General features: G+C 42.4%; 1 protein-coding gene across 1 annotated transcript in view; it reads right to left on the bottom strand.

The window, feature by feature from the left end:
* Nucleotides 1-22043, bottom strand: part of LOC121381591 (excitatory amino acid transporter 1-like) — a 74993-nt gene that overhangs the window by 5699 nt on the left and 47251 nt on the right. Inside the window, exons 2-6 of the mRNA XM_041510926.1 lie at nucleotides 8209-8251; nucleotides 7232-7376; nucleotides 6729-6927; nucleotides 4063-4296; nucleotides 3515-3709 (exon numbers count right to left, since the gene is read on the bottom strand). Coding sequence (XP_041366860.1) covers nucleotides 3515-3709; nucleotides 4063-4296; nucleotides 6729-6927; nucleotides 7232-7376; nucleotides 8209-8251 — 816 coding nt within the window. The remainder of the gene's footprint in view (nucleotides 1-3514; nucleotides 3710-4062; nucleotides 4297-6728; nucleotides 6928-7231; nucleotides 7377-8208; nucleotides 8252-22043) is intronic.

Below are 22043 nucleotides of genomic sequence, written 5' to 3'. Positions count from 1 at the left end.
CCGATTTTATTGGTTTACAATAACTACATTTCGACATGTTTTGCTTACTTTTGCTATGGCAGGCATGTTACAACAGCATTTGATACAATCTACTTCTACAGACGTAATCGGGAGGCATGCTTCCATGATATATTCCCTGTTACTATGAAAAGTTGATGTTTGTACTTTTTTTTTCGGGTCACTTGAAACTTCTGTTTTCAGAAAGAATGAAAAAAACGCCTATGTGAGACCAATGAAAATTAAAATGGCTCAAGGCACAACCAATCGATAATGATAGTACACTTCATAAGACTAAGCCTTAATGAAAATAGTTGTTCGCGTGACGCGCCTCGTGGTTTATTCACTATGATTACAGGTTCGTAATCAGACAGAAAAGTGCTGTGTAAATCGCTAGTTTGCGTGATGTTTTATGACTCCCCGGGCCTTGCATTTATTGGTTTACTGATATTCAAGTCGTATGGCACCAGATCAAAGGGCAATAGGTGATAGATAATTAAAATATGCCCCAGCGCCGACCACCAGATGCGGATAGGACGTAAAACTCAGTATGTCAGTAGTTAATAGCATTAGTCTTCATTGTTATTTTGCTTACTTGCTTATTTTATTGACTCATTCTCAAATTGCGTAGTCTGCTTTCAGTATGGCAGAACAGATATTTTAGGATACAGAGTCCCGTGACTGTATGGAAGTATGAACGTAAGGGTGACCTAATTTAATTTGATGTCTCCCAGTCCAACGAATCTCAATCGATCAGGAGCGGAGAGGGGAGACCAAAATATATTTTTGTGGGAGGAGGAGGAGATGGGGGAGGGGCTGTCTCCAGAAAATACATGTACCTTGGAGAATAATCAGTTAAATTTAGTAGTCAGTTGATGGAACTGTTGGACCAAAGATGTCAAAACCTAGTAGTTGTGTTCATTGGAATCATATATTGACACTTTTTTGTGTTTTGACCGATATGCGATAATCCCGAGTGCGACAGCAGGCCTGGTGCTTATAAAAATTTTAGAGTCTAGACTCGAGAATCTAATAGGAGTCTGCAACGTTAACGTCATGGCAATGCCTTACAAATTGTGTGTGCGTGACGTCATTAGACATTGTACCGTGATTACATTCCTGTGTATACAGATGGATAACGGGATGGGAATTATGTGGCTTGTGCTATAGTTTTTCCATCAGACACTATCATTTCCATGAGACTGCCTGACTCGGCATCGATCTTTAGTGCTGATTTTAGTGCTGAAGTTTGGGCAGTCATTAAAGTCTTAGAAGAAATTAAAGATTCAATAGCATCCAAATTTATTATTTTTACTGACTCACTTTCGTGTCTCCAAGCTTTACGTAATATGAAGCTGGACCATCCCTTAATTGGGATGGTGATACGAAAGTGTGTCTTTTTATCCATTGCCAATAAAGTTATTGTATTTTATTGGGTGCCCAGCCATGTTGGCATCAGGGGTAATGAAATGGCAGATTCAGCTGCCAAGTCTGCTTTGGATTTGCCTCATGCCAGGGTTGGTGTACCTTATACTGATTTAAAAAATAATATCAACAAATTTATCTTTTCGACTTGGCAACATGATTGGGACGGTGCGGTTGCGAACAAGCTTCATGCTATCAAGCCGGTCTTGGGAGAGTGGCAGTCCTCCTATAGACAGTGCAGGAAGGATGAGGTAGTCTTGTGTCGTGCCCGCATCGGTCATACCTATTTGACCCATTCATTTATTTTGAAGAAGGATCCTCCACCTCAGTGTGAGCGTTGTCAGTGTCTTCTGACAGTACGCCACAGTTTGGTGGAGTGTCCTCATCTCAAAGAGACTCGAAAAGATATATTTGGAGAAACAAATGTGATGGAATCATTTCGATTCCATCCAGAATTTATATTTTTACGCGATACTGAATTTTACTCTAAATTTTAATTTCATATATCTGTGATATTTGTATTTTTGCACAGTTCTTTACACTGTGTTTTAATTTAACTGTTGAATTTTTATATTGATGTCGATCATCACATTGTTGTTGCATTTACCATAGTTGGACACCCAATAGCCAATGTATTTTTCGTGCTGGGGTGTCGTTAAACCTTCATTCATTCATTAGATATTGAGTCTGGACTCTAAAATGTGTTATCCCCTGCGCGTGCTGTAACCTCACCGTGGTGCAGGGGTGTAACATTCTCTTTGAGAATGGCTAATACAGCACAAATCCCCTTGTTTTCTTCGAGATACAATTGAAATCTTGAGTAAAAGTCAGTATCTATCTGTGATATTTGTATTTTTGCACAGTTCTTTGCACTGTTTTTATTTAAATCTTTTTATACTGATGTTGATCATCACTTTATTCGTTTGCATTACCATAGTTTGACACCCAATAGCCGATGTATTGTTCGTGCTGGGGTGTCGTTAAACATTCATTCATTCATTCTAAAAAGTTTTATAAGCACGGACCATCGAGTGTCCATCTGCTGTGAATGAAGATGTAGAATACATGTACATTTATGTGGTAACTGACTTGTACCCTTAAGTGATATTTAGCACAGAGAGAGGTGGGGTTTCAAACGTTTGCGATTATATAGATTTATTGCACACTTTTGTCAATTGAAAAGCAACCTAATATTGGTACAATTTTATATTTACAGTAGTGCAATCAAGTTACAACAGTTACTTATGGTTCCCTTGTTTGTCCCTTCTTCCCTGGTCGCATCCTCAAATGCCCATTTTCACTGACGAAACCATAACTAAATAAATAAATAAATACAGGTAAAAAGCAACTTTACCTGTTGATGGGAAATGCGGAAACACGCCATAATTGTCTGTGATCGACATCTCCAATCGGTGGAACGGAGGCTATGCAATTGACAGGACTATGTCAAACAGTCTCGTGCACGTTTTTAGTTTCCGGTAGAACATAACAGGTATTTTTAACAGTAAATAAGCCTTTTATTAACATCATGTGTATTGTTGATTAATCTTTGTCCATATGTCAATCATTTTATCTAGTCTTGAATATTAATAATTCTTCTCTCTTTTTTTTCCCCTTACTTATTTTCACTGTTTTCTGTTTGTCTCTAACCTACCTGCCGCCTGTCATACCCCCGACCTAACCCTGCCTAACCCTAAACCTAAGCAATTTGTGCAGCATTCAATCCAAAATAAAAGTTTGAAGTTTTGTTTTGGTCAACAACACAACAAGAGCACATTAAAGTATTAATCATCGGCTATTGGATGTCAAACATTTGATAATTTTGACATAGTCTTTGAGAGGAAACACGCTACATGTTTCCATTAGTAACAAGGTGTATTTCATATACACCATCACACAGAAGGATTTCACACACCACGGCCTTTGATATACCAGTCGTGGTGCACTGGCGAGGACGAGAACTAGCCCAGTGGGCCCACCGACCGAGATCGAACCCACACCGACCTCGCATCAGGCGAACACTTTACCACTGAGCTACATCCCACCCCGTTCAAACTATAATAATCTTATTAAACAAGTTGGCACCGTGTACCTGATGGTGACGATCTGGCCGAAGTCCATGACCATGTTGTTGACCTGCGCTATGAAGAGCGCCGCCACCGCCTCGTAGAGCGCGGTGCCGTCCATGTTGATGGTGGCGCCCACCGGTATCACGAAGCTGCTCACCCTCGGGTCCACGTGGTTGTTGTGCTCCAGGCAGTGCAGCGTCACGGGCATCGTCGCAGAGCTACAGTTTCGAAAACAAAGTCGTGGCAAATTATAGGTTTTTTAAATTATTTAATATTTATCAAGAATATCAAATATCTTGCACCAAAAAAGGCAAATCGGTGTTTGGGCTTTACTTTTAAATGTGTATTGTGAATCATTGTAACTGGCGATTCAGTAGATAGTTCTTGGTTGTTTGATTGTTGTTCATGTGTTGATGGGAATGTGGTTTTTGTTTTGTTTTGTTTTGGGGTTTTTGTGGGGGGTTTTGTTGGGGTTTTTGTTGTTGTTTTTTGTTTGGGGTTTTTTTTTTTTGGGGGGGGGGGGTTGGGGGGGAGTTATTGTTTAGTGTTGTTGTTGTCGTGATCAGCTTACCTCGATGACGTCCCAAACGCCGTGGCCATAGCTTGAAGAATGCCGTAGATGAACTTGTAGGGATTTTTGCGCGTACACAGGAAGTACAAGCCAGGCAGCACAAGCGATCCGTGCACGAAGAGTCCGCACAGCACGGTGATGAAGTAGAGACCCACCTGGCCCAGCAGCACCGCGAAGTCCTCCATCTCCACGATCTTAGCCGCTATCAGGAACGCGATGCCGACCGGCGAGTACCTGCAGAACGGACATATATACACAGTCAACCTGATCACGAGGCATCTATGTTTAACTACCATATGACCAACTTTAAATAAGCTTACCCTTTCCTAGCATCGTAGTCTAACATAAACTGGAATCCTTATTCTTTACATAACATATAAAGAAACGAGAGAAATTGGGGGAAATAGAAATAGTGTTCGAAAACGGAAACTAGTCTGGTCACATGCTGTCAATCGAATAGCTGCCTTAGTGTATAAAACATTGGGTGTCGGCGTTGGCAACTCCACCCCACCCACCTCTCCCAGGATGGAGCAACAGGAAAAAAAGATAGAACTCCTTACACCATGAGCTTGCCTAGAAGCTTTCCACAATGTATTTCCATCATTTTATACACAATATTAGTTCGTCTGCAATCCTATATAGCTGTTTGGCACTAATACTAATATGAACAAATGCTGTTATTCAGATTCGGCCATTTTCATTTCATTCGGGCAAAATTCAGTCTCCAGCACCCCACCCCACCCACCCTATAAAAAAAAGGGAACCTGTAAGCCTATGAACAGCAGAAATCCATACATAGCAGTCCGTTTCGGTAGTGTTTGTTCCAGTGGATGGTTTGTCGTTGACATCTAGTTCATCACCATAGTTTGTGTTAATGAGGGATATTGCCGTTTGATGGACAAGACTCGGACAGTATTTTTTCCGATGGGTGTGCAAAACAAGGTTTTACTAATTTTATACACCATATGGTATGGATGAATTGTCAAATTATGCAATTGAACTTGCTTATTCGAATTGTACTATTGGGTAGGTGTATCATCAGTAACAAGAGTGTGTACGTGTGTATATTGTAAAACCATGTTGGTAATGGAAGTAAATTATATGACAAATACCGAAACAAGGTTGCAGAAAAATCATATGTAATAACATGCACACATACACACACATACACACACACACACACACACACACACACACACAGAGAGAGAGAGAGAGAGAGAGAGAGAGAGAGAGAGAGAGAGAGAGAGAGAGAGAGAGAGAGAGAGACAGAGAGAGAGACAGACAGACAGACAGACAGACAGACAGACGAGAGAGAGAGAGAGATACACACATATATATACACACGCACAAACACACACGCACATACACACACACGTACACACACATACGCACACATGCACATACACACACACACACAAACAAACACACACACACACATACAAACACACATGCACACAAACACACACACACACATACACACATACACATACACACACACATATACATACACATACACACACATGCACACACACACACACACACACACACACACACACACACACATAAACACACACACACATACACACACACGTACACACATACGTACACACATATGCACACATACACACAAACACACACACACACACACATACACACACACACACACACATGCACACACACACACACACACACATACACACACACACACACACACACACACACACCGATACAAAAAACAAATAAGCAAATAAAGAAACAGAAATACACCAAAATAAAAAAACAAGAAAAACTAAATACAAATCTAAAATTACCAGCCCTAAAAAACACCTAAAGTAACCAACCAATCAACTCCTCAAAAACAACAACAATAAATAATAATAATAATAATAATAATAATAATAATAATAATAATTTAATAAATAATAAAATGAAAGCGTGAAACTGTGTGTGTGTGTGTGTGTGTGCAGGGCCGTAGCTAGCGGAAAAAAATCCGGAAAGCATTATAGAAACTTAAAGAAAATTCTCTTCTTAACTGTTTAAGGACTTTTAGACTATTAACTACTCAGTTGCCCCCCCCCCCCCCCCCCCCCCCCCCCCACCCCCAAACAAAAAATCATAGCTACAGCCATGGTGTGTGTGTGTGTGTGTGTGTGTGTGTGTGTGTGTGTGTGTGTGTGTGTGTGTCAAATGTGTTAATTTCGAAGCACAAATTGAGGAATAATCATTTTGACAATATTGCATTATATAGTTATTGATAATATAATTGTAAATCATTGGTTTTGACTGCAAGTCAGTTTGTGTCGTAACAGTGTGTATAGTTTTCAAAACGAACAACATTAAAATGTACTATACAAAAACAACATGAATAATTGATGGATTCGTTTGTCTCTGTCCCAGCATACTCTTCTGGGTGGAATCTGGTTAGCTTCCTTGTCAGAAACGAAAACCAAGAACCACGTCCAGGATTTGTGCCAGAGAATAATGTGTGGTTACGTAATAAAAATAAAACAGACCATTAGTTCTCCTACTACGTGCTAATGGGTTTGAGATGCTTTCAAATTGAACACTCTTACTATCATCTAAGAATTACAAAAATGTATCCATTAATTTCCAAGATTTTAGGTTGTGTAATTTTTACCCTCTGGCAGAAACCCTGACGTCCTTACCATATAAAGATAACAAAGAGTTTCATGGTCACTTCCACTATGGCGTTGCAGAAGTCCAGGACGGGCTTGCCTCGACTCCCGAGACGACCGAGCATGACCCCGAACAGGACTGAGAACATCACCAGACCGAGAACGTTTGTTTTGTTCGTCCCACTCTCCGTTGGAACCATTTCGAACGTAGGTCCTGCAAATAGGTTTCCTTTAATGAGGAATAACAAGAATGAAAGTATGCGTGCTCGTATTCAAAATATCACAAAAATAGATGTACAGATAGTTAATTTATAGCAAGATAGCTTTTACCCCCCCCCCCCCCCTTCATTTTGTTTTCTTTTGTTGTTTGTTTTTGTGAAACTATAACTATAAAGTCCGTTTTGTTTAAGTATACCAATAGACACTTTGGTTAATTAATAATCATCTACTGGAGTAACTATAATTACTTGTACTATAATAATGAAGCTTGTACAACCCTACTTAAATAAATACATTAATTATCATTAAATTACGTGTTATATTTGTGGCATTTTCCAGACTAGACGATATGTTGACGACGGCGCTGTAGATGACGTAGCCGACGGACGATGTGTTGGTGACGTTGTTGGCCACGGGGTCGTCGTATATGATCTCCTCCTTCACTTCCCGAGTGCGGTACTGTAAATACAAGTGTCCGGAAATCACATCATGTACGTAGCCCAGTGGTAAATCTATCGCCTGATGCGCGATCGGTCTAAGATCGATGATCGAAGGCAGGAAGGAAATATTTTATTTAATGACGCACTCAGCACATTTTACTTACGGTTATATGACGTGAGACATATGGTTAAGAACCACACATATATTGAGAGAGAAAATCCGCTGTCGCCACTCCATGGGATACTCTTTTCGATTAGCAGCAAGGGATCTTTTATATGCACTATCTCACAGTCAGGATAGTACATACCACGGCCTTTATTACACCAGTTGTGGAGCACTGGCTGGAACGAGAAATAACCCAATGGCCCACCGGCGGGAATCGATCCTCTGTACCATTTGAAAAAGTATCGAATGAATGAACAAATTAATGAATGAATGAATCATTAGAATAATAACTGGAAAAATAGAAAGCTGTAACATAGTAATTATAATAATATCCGTTGGCAGCGAATGCGCATGCGTTTATTTAAAATGCGGTTGTTTGTATATTGCATTAGTAATACATACATTAATTATAAATACTGCAGGATGGCTACACTGGATTCCACGAAAAATATTGTTGGCACCGTTATATGTAGTGTGTATTAAAGTCACTATGCGGCCAGAAAACAATAGTGCAATACCCAGTGATGGAACCTTTAATAGAAAATTAACAATGGGTGCCTTCCAAATCCAACCTTGTCTAATCTCATTTCTTGAACATTATTGGTTGGTGGTTTCAGTTATCTAAGCTTTGATTCAGTACATATGTACTTAAAACATAACACAACACAACACAATGAATACTCACTGCGCTGTAACAGGCTTCGATGAGATTGTCTGGGAAAAGATTTCTGGAAAGGAAAAAAAACTGCATCAACAATAGCCAAATGCAATTTATTGTCAAATCTGTCATTTCGTTTAATGCAGGTTTGTTCTAAAGTGTTACTTAGCTAAATGCAAAATCCTGTCCTGGTTTTCTAAAACAACCTACATTAAGACCAAAAAAAACCCATGGCTAATGTACAGCCTAAGTGGTTAAAAGTTACGTAAATAGTCGTGTACACGTACACTAAAAATCACCGTAAGAAGAAAACGAAAAATGAAATTATTACTACTACAAAGGGCCGTTTTGTTTTCAGTTGCGGATCCAGGGGGAGGGGAAGCCCCCTACCCCTACATTTTGCGACAGTTGTATATTTGATTTCATTAGTTATTTTGGGTTTTTTACCCTGGAGAATCCGATTAATTCCTTCGGGAACGTTTGTGTCATTGCCTCCCCACCCCTCCAAATGGATTTCCGGATTCGCCACAGGTTTTGTTTTGTTTGCGTTTTTCTTTGAATAATAATAATAATTATTATTATTATTATCATCATCAATATTATTATTATTTTGTTGGTTCCTTTCAGGTGGGTTCTTTGGGGGGGGGGGGGAATTTTTTTTGGGGGGGAATGTTTTTCTCGTTTTTGTTGTGGTGCATTTTTGTTTATTTTTGGGTTCTGTATTGGTTTGTGTGTGTGTGCGTGTGTGCGTGTACGTGTGCATGTGCATGTGTGTTATTACATATGATTTAAGGAAACCCTTGACATCAAACCTTAAAAACTTCTTTTTTTCATTATGAAAACCTCTTGTAATACATCAATCATACAACTTATAAACGTCATAACCTTTCATAGGTGACGTTTTGGTTTTGATACAATATCATCCAAAGACAAGCTAAACAGATTACACGACTCCTTCAATGGATCAAATAAAATCTGGTATATCATAGGACATCTTGGGCATTGAGACATTGTGGGAACATACATATAAAAGACCCCGTATAGCTATGTGGAAGAAACAGCCTAAGAATTTCATTCATTCTTATTCTCTAGATGAAGTGTTCAAATAATCGTATGGTGGACTCAAAAAATTTATTCAGTTTAAATGTGCTGGAATGACGATAAAACATGTTTTTTCTTCTTTCTCCTGTTATTAAATAGCTGTCTTTCATCCTTTCATATACCGTTCACATCCAATAGCCGGTGTCTTTATTCGTGCTTCATTCATTTATTCATTAATGCATCCATTAATTCATCCATTAATTCATCCATTAATTCCAGTAATCTAAACTATTAAAATGCTAAACGAAAACCAGGAATGATGGTTTAAAGACATCTCAGCCTATTGCTTGAATATCGGCGGTAGTTGGTTAAATAAGTCAAGCTAAACATCCAAGCATAGACTATGACAGTTGTTATACCAGTTGTTGGAAAAGAAAACACCTACGCCTATCTACAGACGGCCATCATCGGCCTCGGTGGCGCAGTGGTTAAGCCATTGGACTACAGGCTGGTAGGTACAGGGTTCGCAGCCCGGTACCTGCTCTAACCCAGAGCGAGTTCTTAATGTCTCAATGGGTAGGTGTAAGGCCACTACACCCTCTTCTCTCTCACTAACCACTAACCAACTCACAACTAACCCACTGTTCTCGACAGACAATCCAGATAGCTGAGGACAGCACGCTTGAACCTTAAATAAGTTATAATGAAATGAATGACGGCCATCATTCCTCGGGTGACCGCTCCACCACTAACCTGCACTCAGCCTATCAGGGTGTATACCATTAAATCAAATTTCATAGACGACAATAGTAACATGTGTGATTAAAACTATTACTTACAGCGTATTAATCTACATATACACCATGAATATAAATACTAACACCTCTCACCCTTAACATAAATCAGAAACAGATGGATGTTAAGCTGCTAATTTCAGACTTAACGGGTAGCGTCTATGACTACCATACTTCCGCACAAATATTGTCATGCTATTTTCCGTAGGACCTCGTGCATGTTTCTAGAACAATGGTAGTTGGTACACTGACACTAGTTCAAATTAAATTACAGGAACTTACTGGCCAGATGAACCAACATTTTATCACAACAAACACTCTTGCGGTATTAAGTGTTCTATTAAAAGTTCGGTGCACCTCAAACTTTGACCGAACCGGATGTCATTTGGTTTAGTACTACCATCAGTCTGGAGTCCGCTTTCTCTTCAACAGATGCCACATTCCGCTTTCCGTTCAGCCGATGACACATTACAAGCTGCAGAAAACGAAACGATGATCCCTAATCTGATACAGTCGGTGATCAGATTGTTGTGATAAAAAGTGCGGACCAGAGATATCCTCAGCTAGACGCAGTGAACTGATCGTCCATCAAGTGATTTCTCTCCAACAGGCTGGGCGCTCGGCGAGCGGAGTGTGTTCCTGTCTCAGTGAGATAACCGCAAGTCCTCCGTGATCGATTGCCCTTAATTCATCAAATGTTCTCCCTCAATTAACTCCAACATGCACCCATCAAGTACCGCCTCTTGTTCACTGGCTGAGATTTAGCCGCTCTGTCGCTCCCGCGTCCTAGTCTGTGTTTGACGGCACGATAAATGGGAGATGCGTTAATTGACCTAGGGTTGTTGGGGTTTTTTGCCTTCTGGATAGAGTAGGGCAAAAAGTAAACAGCGTTGGAAATGTAATTAATTTTAAAATAATAATGTTTGGAAGGTTCGGAAAAAAAAAATATTTTGTAGATCCCCCATCCCTGAAAAAAGTATCTATCTCTCTCTTGATATTTATAAACTCTCATCAGAGCATCAGTGCAATTAATTCAACATTCACCATATTTATCTATATGCCCCTCTCGCCGTCTCGAATATTCTGTATATATATAGAGAGAGAGAAAGAAAGAGAGACAGACCAGAAACAGACTCGCATACAGAAAAAAGAGATTTCATAGAGGTAGATGGACAGACGTACAGAGGTACAGAGAAACAAATAAAATGCACAACAAAAGTAGCGTGATGTCAGCAATTCACAAAAAGTCATGAAATCCTTGAAAGATAAACTGATTCAATAAACAGTTGCGTAGAGGTCAACTGTTGGAAAATCACTTAACTATTTGTGTTGAAAATCGATGAAGAGACAGGCAAGAAGGAATTGAATATATCATATCTGATCTGCGCTAGTCTTCTTGTCGGGATGAAATGTCGTAATCGCCTTTCATGGTCGTTTTTTCTCTTTCTTTTTCCCCAAGAAACACTTAACCCTTTTATTTCATTAGATCTTGTCTGATAAAGAGATTATTCGGAGGACTGTGTCGCAAACCACGCCAGAGTGTCTCCGTTGTCTTGAACGATCTTACAGTGGAAGCAGAATAAAGAGGAAACTTAAATAAATTCTTTGTTTTAAATCAACCAAGTACATTCGTAATCAGTGTGACACTTCGTCTCAAGATTGATAGAAGAAGGAATTAATTAATGTTTAACGACACCCAGCAAACACACACAACAAAAACACCAGCTATGGAGTTATTGATTGTCAAGCACAGATAAGTATGTAAAACAATTTTGGAATAAATGACATTAGTATACACATTCAGCATTTATATTAAGTGGTAAAACCTGTGTAAAATTCCAATATCACAATTAATTAATTATATTAAAATTTAGAATAACAGTCTGTATGTTTTTAAAATTTCAAAACAAGTTCAAGCATAAATTAAACAAACTCGCTTCCGCCATTTAGCCTATTTCTGCTGATGAGAAGAAAAAGATATTTGATTCGTGCTTTGCTACAGACAAGGTAGCACTTAACACGATTTTTAATGTCCAGTCGAGACACATTGGCTGGGATCAAACTGGCTGAACGATGTTCAACGCTTGTGGTAAATACATTATGGACATGGATATTACGAGGGTGGTGTATTATTTAAAACATGATTCAGTTTCGGGAGGGTCAGAGGTTGCGAATGTAAGACAACGCAACAACTGGTTTTGTGATGGGTGTTCTCATACTGCTAATATTTTGATTGATGGGTAGACCATACCCAGTTTCTAGGAGGAATGTGTTCTCAGTATTGTTCAGAAACATCTGTATCTGTTCCGATCAGTTCCCAGTAGTGCTACAGTGCTGTGATGGTGGTGTGGATAGACGGTTGACCCACTATTTAAACCATAGATCTTTGTCATACGTACCTGGTGTTCCTTAGACACCCAGTTCCCTAACCCAACCGCCACTACTATCACAACCATCACCACTACCATCATCACTATCACCACCATTAACATTAACACCGACACCACCACCAACACCACCATAACCACTACTACCACCATTACCACCATCGCCAATACCATTATAATTACTACTAACAACACCACCACTACAAGCAACACCACCACACCACTACCATCACAACTACCATCATCATTATCACCATCATCAACACCACTGCCATTATCATCAACACCACCATCACATCCACTACCATCACCACTACTATCACCACCATCTCTAATACCATCACCACTACCACCACCACCGCCATGATGGGTAAAGTCGGGTAATATTATGTTTTGCATAGTTCAGCATTCGACGACAAAACAAAGTACAAGTTGTCCTGCGATTTATTTAAGAATTCTTTAAAGCTAATGCAAAGTTGTTTGTTCTTCTTTACAGCTATCATCCATAGCTATTACCAAGGAACACATGTCAAATGTAATTGTTGAACTACAACGTTAGAACACGGGCCCACTGTCACGACACATGTCAAATGTAATTGTTGATCTACAGCGTTAGGACACGGGCCCACTGTCACGACACATGTCAAATGTAATTGTTGATCTACAGCGTTAGAACACGGGCCCACTGTCACGACACATGTCAAATGTAATTGTTGATCAACAGCGTTAGGACACGGGCCCACTGTCACGACACATGTCAAATGTAATTGCTGATCTACAACGTTAGGATAAGGGCCCACTGTCACGACACATGTGAAATGTAATTGTTGAACTACAGCGTGTGAACACGGGCCCACTGTCACGACACATGTCAAATGTAATTGTTGATCTACAACGTTAGAACACGGGCCCACTGTCACGACACATGTCAAATGTAATTGTTGATCTACAGCGTTAGGACACGGACCCACTGTCACGACACATGTGAAATGTAATTGTTCAACTACAACGTTAGGACACGGGCCCACTGTCACGACACATGTGAAATGTAATTGTTAAACTACAACGTTAGAACACGGGCCCACTGTCACGACACATGTCAAATGTAATTGTTGAACTACAACGTTAGAACACGGGCCCACTGTCACGACACATGTCAAATGTAATTGCTGATCTACAACGTTAGAACACGGGGCCCACTGTCACGACACATGTCAAATGTAATTGTTGAACTACAACGTTAGAACACGGGCCCACTGTCACGACACATGTCAGACGTAATTGTTGATCTACAGCGTTAGAACACGGGCCCACTGTCACGACACATGTCAGATGTAATTGTTGATCTACAGCGTTAGAACACGGGCCCACTGTCACGACACATGTCAGATGTAATTGTTGATCTACAGCGTTATGACACGGGCCGACTGTCACGACACATGTCAAATGTAATTGTTGAACTACAACGTTAGGACACGGGCCCACTGTCACGACACATGTCAGATGTAATTATTGAACTACAACATTAGAACACGGGCCCACTATCACGACACATGTCAGATGTAATTGTTGTTCTACAGCGTTAGAACACGGGCCCACTGTCACGACACATGTCAAATGTAATTGTTGATCTACAACGTTAGAACACGGGCCCACTTTCACGACACATGTCAAATGTAATTGATGATCTACAACGTTAGAACACAGGCCCACTGTCACGACACATGTCAAATGTAATTGTTGATCTACAGCGTTAGGACACGGGCCCACTGTCACAACACATGCCAAATGTAATTGTTGAACTACAACGTTAGAACACGGGCCCGCTGTCACGACACATGCCAAATGTAATTGTTGATCTACAACATTAGAACACGGGCCCACTGTCACGACACATGTGAAATGTAATTGATGATCTACAAGGTTAGAACACGGGCCCACTGTCACGACACATGTTAAATGTAATTGTTGAACTGCAACGTTAGGACACGGGCCCACTGTCACGACACATGTTAAATGTAATTGTTGATCTACAGCGTTAGAACACGGGCCCACTGTCACGACACATGTCAAATGTAATTGTTGATCTACAGCGTTAGGACACGGGCCCACTGTCACGACACATGTCAAATGTAATTGTTGATCTACAGCGTTAGGACACGGGCCCACTGACATGACACATGTCAAATGTAATTGTTGATCTACAACGTTAGGATAAGGGCCCACTGTCACGACACATGTGAAATGTAATTGTTCAACTACAACGTTAGGACACGGGCCCACTGTCACGACACATGTGAAATGTAATTGTTAAACTACAACGTTAGAACACGGGCCCACTGTCACGACACATGTGAAATGTAATTGCTGAACTACAACGTTAGAACACGGGTCCACTGTCACGACACATGTGAAATGTAATTGCTGATCTACAACGTTAGAACACGGGGCCCACTGTCACGACACATGTCAAATGTAATTGCTGAACTACAACGTTAGAACACGGGCCCACTGTCACGACACATGTCAGATGTAATTGTTGATCTACAGCGTTAGAACACGGGCCCACTGTCACAACACATGTCAGATGTAATTGTTGATCTACATGTCGATCTACAACGTTAGACACGGGCCCACTGTCACGACACATGTCAAATGTAATTGTTGAACTACAACGTTAGGACACGGGCCCACTGTCACGACACATGTCAAATGTAATTGTTGAACTACAACGTTAGAACACGGGCCCACTGTCACGACACATGTCAGATGTAATTGTTGTTCTACAGCGTTAGAACACGGGCCCACTGTCACGACACATGTCAAATGTAATTGTTGATCTACAACGTTAGAACACGGGCCCACTTTCACGACACATGTCAAATGTAATTGATGATCTACAACGTTAGAACACGGGCCCACTGTCACGACACATGTCAAATGTAATTGTTGATCTACAGCGTTAGGACACGGGCCCACTGTCACGACACATGTGAAATGTAATTGTTCAACTACAACGTTAGGACACGGGCCCACTGTCACGACACATGTCAAATGTAATTGTTCAACTACAACGTTAGAACACGGGCCCACTGTCACGACACATGTCAAATGTAATTGTTGATCTACAGCGTTAGGATACGGGCCCACTGTCACAACACATGCCAAATGTAATTGTTGAACTACAACGTTAGAACACGGGCCCGCTGTCACGACACATGTGAAATGTAATTGTTGATCTACAGCGTTAGGACACGGGCCCACTGACACGAGACATTTTAAATGTAATTGTTGATCTACAGCGTTAGAACACGGGCCCACTGTCACGACACATGTCAGATGTAATTGTTGAACTACAACGTTAGGACACGGGCCCACTCTCACGACACATGTCAGATGTAATTGTTGATCTACAGCGTTAGAACACGGGCCCACTGTCATGACACATGTCAGATGTAATTGTTGATCTACAGCGTTAGGACACGGGCCCACTGTCACGACACATGCTACTCCACAACAACATCGGTGTGTGGCTTTAATGTGCACTTCAGCCAGAATAGCATATGCCACAACACCTCTAATGCCAGTCGTGCAGTTGGCTGTATCGAATTTTGTATATTTCAGTAGGTCGGGGCGGGACCTAACTCAGTGGTACCGTTGTCTCTTGATGCGCGATCGATCTAGGATCGATTCCCGTCGGTGGGAACATATTTCCCGTTCCAGCCAGTGCGCCGCAACTGGTGTAACAAAGGCCGTGGCATTTATTATCATGTCTGCGGGATGGTGCATATAAAAGATCCCGTGCTGCGGCGACAGCGGGTTTCCTCTATAAATATATGTGTGGTCCTTAGCCATATGTTTGACGCCATATAACCGTAAATAAAATGTGCTGAGTGCGTCGTTAAATAAATCATTTCCTTCCTTCCTTCACTAGGTCTAACTAGGAGGGAAATAGATAGATGCTACTGTCAGATGCGTCGAGCGCGAGTGCTTTACCAGTGTGCTACATTCCGATTTCAGTTTAAAGTAAAACAAAACCTTGCAAATATATGCAAATTTATGCAATTTTCTGTGAACGAATTAAATGCATTAGGGTGAAGCATGGTTCCTTGCCTCCGCCGGTCGATGACTTACGAACACACGCACGCCAGTGTTAATCGAAAGACACTCGCGAGGCTGTCGCTGATAATTGCTGTGGTACAAATCTTATTACATTCAATTTGGCCCGAGACTTAACAAGCGCATGTCGCACACGTGGCTCTGGTCGAGCAGTGACAGTTTGATGAAACCTGGGCTAATTGCTATGTCCAGGCCAAGTGATCCAATCTGCCTCATAGAAAAACGTCTACATCGATCGCTCCAACCTCTGCACCTCCTTGCCACATCTTATTTATGTGCCAAGTCCATCTGGTGATGACAGGGGGTTGTGACTTGGTCTTAGTCAAGCCTGGAAGGAGCTAAATGAACAGAGTGTTAATATCCGATTATCGCATCCAACTATTGTTCAGGGATGCTTTCTTCATGAAATAAAAGTAAAGAATAATTTAAGCATTATAATGTTTATATGTACAAATCTTCTCTTAGACCTATATATGAAAATATACTTGTTGTACCAGACGTTTTTGCTGCTATCATATTTTGGAGACAAAATAAGAAAATAACATGACATAAACAGAACTGGAGGCAGTTGAGAGCACACGGGACGCGTTCGTGGAGAACAGACTAGAGCTGGGATGATGACTATTGTGAGTGGCGATCGTCATGTGCACATGTCAAGAAGGATGTATCAACTTGTGTCATTGTCAATCCTTCTGTAGACAGATCAAGAAGGCTGCGTCGACCTTGTGAGTGGCAGTCCTGGTTTAGGCAGTCCTCTTGTATGTGTGCCAGTTATCCTGTTAGAGACAAAGCACATTCCAATGCCTCATTTTAGCATTGACGACCTTGTCGAAACTTTCCTTTGACTGTTTTTTTTTTTTTTTGCGGAGATGCGAATTTTGATTATGTTAATGGTTTCGTCGTTCAGATTTGGTAATAACAGTATTCAGAAATGAACTCTACGCAAAACATGACACGATGATGTATGGTACTGCATACAGATTAGAGCGTTTATATATAAATTACGATCTACGGTTTATGGCCGTGCTCCTGACTGTCCGTTTAAGCCATGATTGTTTGTTGTCTTCCTGACATTATCAAAAGGTAAACACACAAACATACATACATAGTAGGTTGAGTGCGTCGTTAAATAAAACATTTCTTTCTTTTTACATACATAGTACATACATACATACATACATAGTACATATACTAGGCGGCAATAAAAACGCAATCTCGGAAATGATCATGGTTTATTTTATTACGCGAGATCCCACAAAAATGAAACTGATACCACCAGTGAGACCAACCACTGGCCCATCTGACTGGCACTGTCAGCCGCCAACAGTGAATCGCGCATAACGTCTCTGGCGATGTCAACGTCATGGGGGTCAGTATTTCGTGTGACCTCCATGTGTTGCGATGCACGCCTGCAGCCTCCTAGGCATGGACATGCACAGGCGCCTCACCACACGTCGTGGGATGGCTGCCCAGTGATGCTGCAATGCCTGCTGCAGCTCAGCGAAGTTCTGTGGTGGATTCGGTTGGTTTTGAACACGATGTCCCAGCTCGTCCCACATGTGCTCTATTGGGTTCATGTCCGGGGAAACTGCTGGCCAGTCCAACACAGTGACATGGTGGGCACGAAGAAACGCCTGTGTACGCCTGGCAGTGTGCGGCCGAGCGTTGTCTTGCTGGAAGACGAGCCTGTTTCCGCCATGCCGTCTCATCAATGGGAGGAGGACCGGCCGCAGGATGTTGTCGACGTAGTGTTGCGCATTAAGGTTTCCCTGTACCACCACGAGTTCGGACCGGAAGTCAGCATTGATGGCGCCCCAAACCATGACTCCGCCGCCCCCGTAGCGGTCCCTCTCCAGAACACAGGCCTGCGCGACACGTTCTCCACGACGGCGGTAAATGCAACGACGTCTGTCCGTGACACTCACGTTAAATCTCGATTCATCCGAGAAGATGACATCTCGCCATCTCCTGAGTCGCAAATGCCCACCATTCCTGGCCCATAAGAGTCTTGCTTGACGATGTCTGTGCAGGAGGATAAGGCCACGGTAGGGTCGGTGGCAATGCAGTCGTGCTGCGGCAAGACGTCTCCGGACAGTTCGGGCGCTGATGAGTCGTCCCCTGGTTCCCACTTCAGTCCTGGCAGTGCTTGCGGCTGTCAAAAACCGATTGCGCAGGTGCCGCAACCGTATGTTCCGGTCCTGTCTATTGGTCGTTACGCGTGGTGTGCCCGAACGACGGCGGTCATTGACGGTCCCTGTCGTCTGATATCGGTTGAGGAGCCGATTAATGGTTGACGGGTGCACGTGGAACCGTTGTGCTACCCGCAATTGCGAGTTTCCGGCATTCAACAAGCCAATGGCTTGATTCCGATCGGCGTTGTTCAACCGAGGCATCGTGTAGGAGTGAGATACTCATTGCCACCCGCGTGTTCTGAGTGTGCCCGGGTATCAGGAAATGCACGTGTAAAGTGTTATTTCGCCAAGTGGTTGCGTGTGCGCGATTTACCGGATAATGCGTTTTTAGCGTTGTTCCCCTTATGTTGGGAACAGGCCGGAAGTCGACCTTTACATGCTGCTGAAATAATGTGTACCACTGTACCATGTACATTGACGAATAGCGTCAACGAAGTCCAACCGGAATGTATATTATTTTGACAAAAGGAAATTGCGTTATTAATGCCCGCTAGTATACATACATACATACATACATACACGGGCGATTCGGTGCCACAGGTTCGAGTCCCAGCAACGGCATGGAACAATTTGTGAGGCCAGAAAGGATTTAATTATCCCCTGCGCCAGTGCGTTAATATCTATGTATGTAACAGTCAACCTCGACATACATACAATATATAGATATTCATACATCAATACATACATACATACACACATACATAGTACATACATACACACACGCACACACACACGCACACACACATACATATACACGCAAAACACACGCAGGCACACGCATAATATGCATACATAGTTACAGACAGACAGACATATTTACAGACATACACACGTATATAATATGTATATGTACAAGTTGTTGTGATTTGATTATTTCTGAGACGCCATGAGGCGTATTGGATAGCGACCACGTTGTCTTAGAAATGGCAATAATTCGATTTGTTATTGAATGTATTAGGTCATACTCAGATATGCAAATATCGCAGACAATCTGGTGCAACAGACGGTAATACTGTCTCCATTTAAAACGAACTGCAAAGCAAAGTGGTCAAAGTAGAAGGCATTCGTCTGTTACCTTTGCAGTTGTTTGTAGGTTCAAAAAGCTATTACTATGAATTGATTAAAGCCCGGGAAAGTACGCGGTCGATTCGATTATAGCAGTAGGCAATTTAGCCTAAAAATTAAAAGGCTAATTATAATAATAATTGTAAATACACATGCATAGAGTAAATAAAAGTGATAATAATCTACTAATGCCATCCATTTAAGCGTCTGAAGTCCCGAATAGCGTTTCAAGCTTTCTATCGATTTGTACACAATATAGCATTTTGCAGAGTAAATATGATTATGTTCTTCATGCATGGGCTGACACGGTTTGGCGGTAACGTCAATAAAATTCCCAACGTTAGTTATCCCGTTACAAAGCGACGACAAGCGGTGACACTTACACAATGAGTAACAACAGGTAACAATAAGAGTATACTGAAAAAACGTCAAATAAATGGAGTGAAAGAGAGAACTGAACTGAAAAAGGAAGAAAAAAAGAAAAAAGAAAGAAATAATGAAAACGAGAGAAAGACTAAAGAGAAAAATAACGTTGCCTAAGTAAGGTGTAGACCCACAGACACAAGAGCCGCAGTTGTCCATGACCTATTGTCTATCAAGGCTATAGGTTGAGACGGGAACAAACGACGGATTCGTTGAGGGCGATCGACCCAACGACACATCACACATCAGGTGTGCATCCCGCCCTGCCTCGTCCCGCCCTGTCTCAGAGCTGCACCCCGCCCTGCCTCGTCCCGCCCTGTCTCAGAGCTGCACCCCGCCCTGCCTCGTCCCGCCCTGTCTCAGAGCTGCATCCCGCCCTGCCTCGTCCCGCCCTGTCTCATAGCTGCATCCCGACCTGCCTCGTCCCGCCCTGTCTCAGAGCTGCATCCCGACCTGCCTCGTCCCGCCCTGTCTCAGAGCTGCATCCCGCCCTGCCTCGTCCCGCCCTGTCTCATAGCTGCATCCCGACCTGCCTCGTCCCGCCCTGTCTCAGAGCTGCATCCGGCCCTGCCTCGTCCCGCCCTGTCTCAGAGCCGCACCCCGCCCTTTCTCGTCCCGCCCTGTCTCATAGCTGCATCCCGACCTGCCTCGCCCCGCCCTGTCTCATAGCTGCATCCCGATCTGCCCCGTCCCGCCCTGTCTCATAGCTGCATCCCGACCTTCCTCGTCCCGCCCTGTCTCAGAGCTGCATCCCGCCCTGCCTCGTCCCGCCCTGTCTCAGAGCCGCACCCCGCCCTGCCTCGTCCCGCCCTGTCTCATAGCTGCATCCCGACCTGCCTCGTCCCGCCCTGTCCCGCCCTGCCTCATTCCGCCGTGTCTCAGAGCTGCATCCCGACCTGCCTCATCCCGTCTGCTTATTTATAGCCACGTTTAGTTCATGTTAAGTGACAAAGATGGAGACTTCTATTCAGGTTGCATTAACGGAATTAATCTTCATAGGCAATATTTAGCATACTGAGCTCAAAACGATCCTTGAGACATCGGGTAAGTACAAAGGAGCCCGTCGGCAGTGCAGATATAAAGAGAAAAAGCAATCAGAACGATTGGAAACTTAAAAAAAAAACGTGCGTATTATATTATAGATTATACTATGCCGTTATTATGCATGACAAAAAAATTGACAAAAACAAATTGCATGTCCAGTGACCTTCCTTCCTGATCGCTTGTCTAGAGTTAGTTTGGTTTTGTTTAACACAACTGGAGCACATTGATAATAATCGACTATATTGAACATTTGGTAATTTTTACACTTTATTTTAGAGAAAACCCACTACATTGTTTTTTCCATTAGCATCAAGGGATCTTCTGTATGCAGTTTTCCCACAGATATGACAGCACATACCACGGCCTTTGATATACCACTCGTGGGGCACTGGTTGGGACGTGAAAAACCTAACCAGAGAATGGGTCCACTGAGGTGATTCGATCAGTCAGTCCGTCCGTCCGTCCGTCCGTCCGTCCGTCCGTCCGTCCGTCCGTCAATCCGTCCGTCCGTCCGTCCGTCCGTCCGTCAGTCAGTCAGTCCGTCCGTCAGTCAGTCAGTCAGTCAGGCAGGCAGGCAGTCAGTCAATCCGTCAGTCAGTCCGTCCGTCAGTCCGTCAGTCAGTAAGTGTGTAAGTCGGTCGGTAGCCAGCACACCACTGAACCCAGCGTGAACCTCTTTATATGTTATAAGGTCAGTTTTCTACTTCTTGTCAAAAAAGAGCCATAAATTTAAGGCACTGATCCGCTTTATCGGTCATATAATTCCAGCGGTCCATGCGAATATTGATATACAGCCT

Source organism: Gigantopelta aegis, chromosome 9 (genome assembly GCF_016097555.1).
Source record: "Gigantopelta aegis isolate Gae_Host chromosome 9, Gae_host_genome, whole genome shotgun sequence".
Classification (NCBI taxonomy): Eukaryota; Metazoa; Mollusca; class Gastropoda; order Neomphalida; family Peltospiridae; genus Gigantopelta; species Gigantopelta aegis.
Note: the sequence above shows the minus strand (reverse complement) of the source record. Positions and strands in the feature narration are given on the sequence as shown.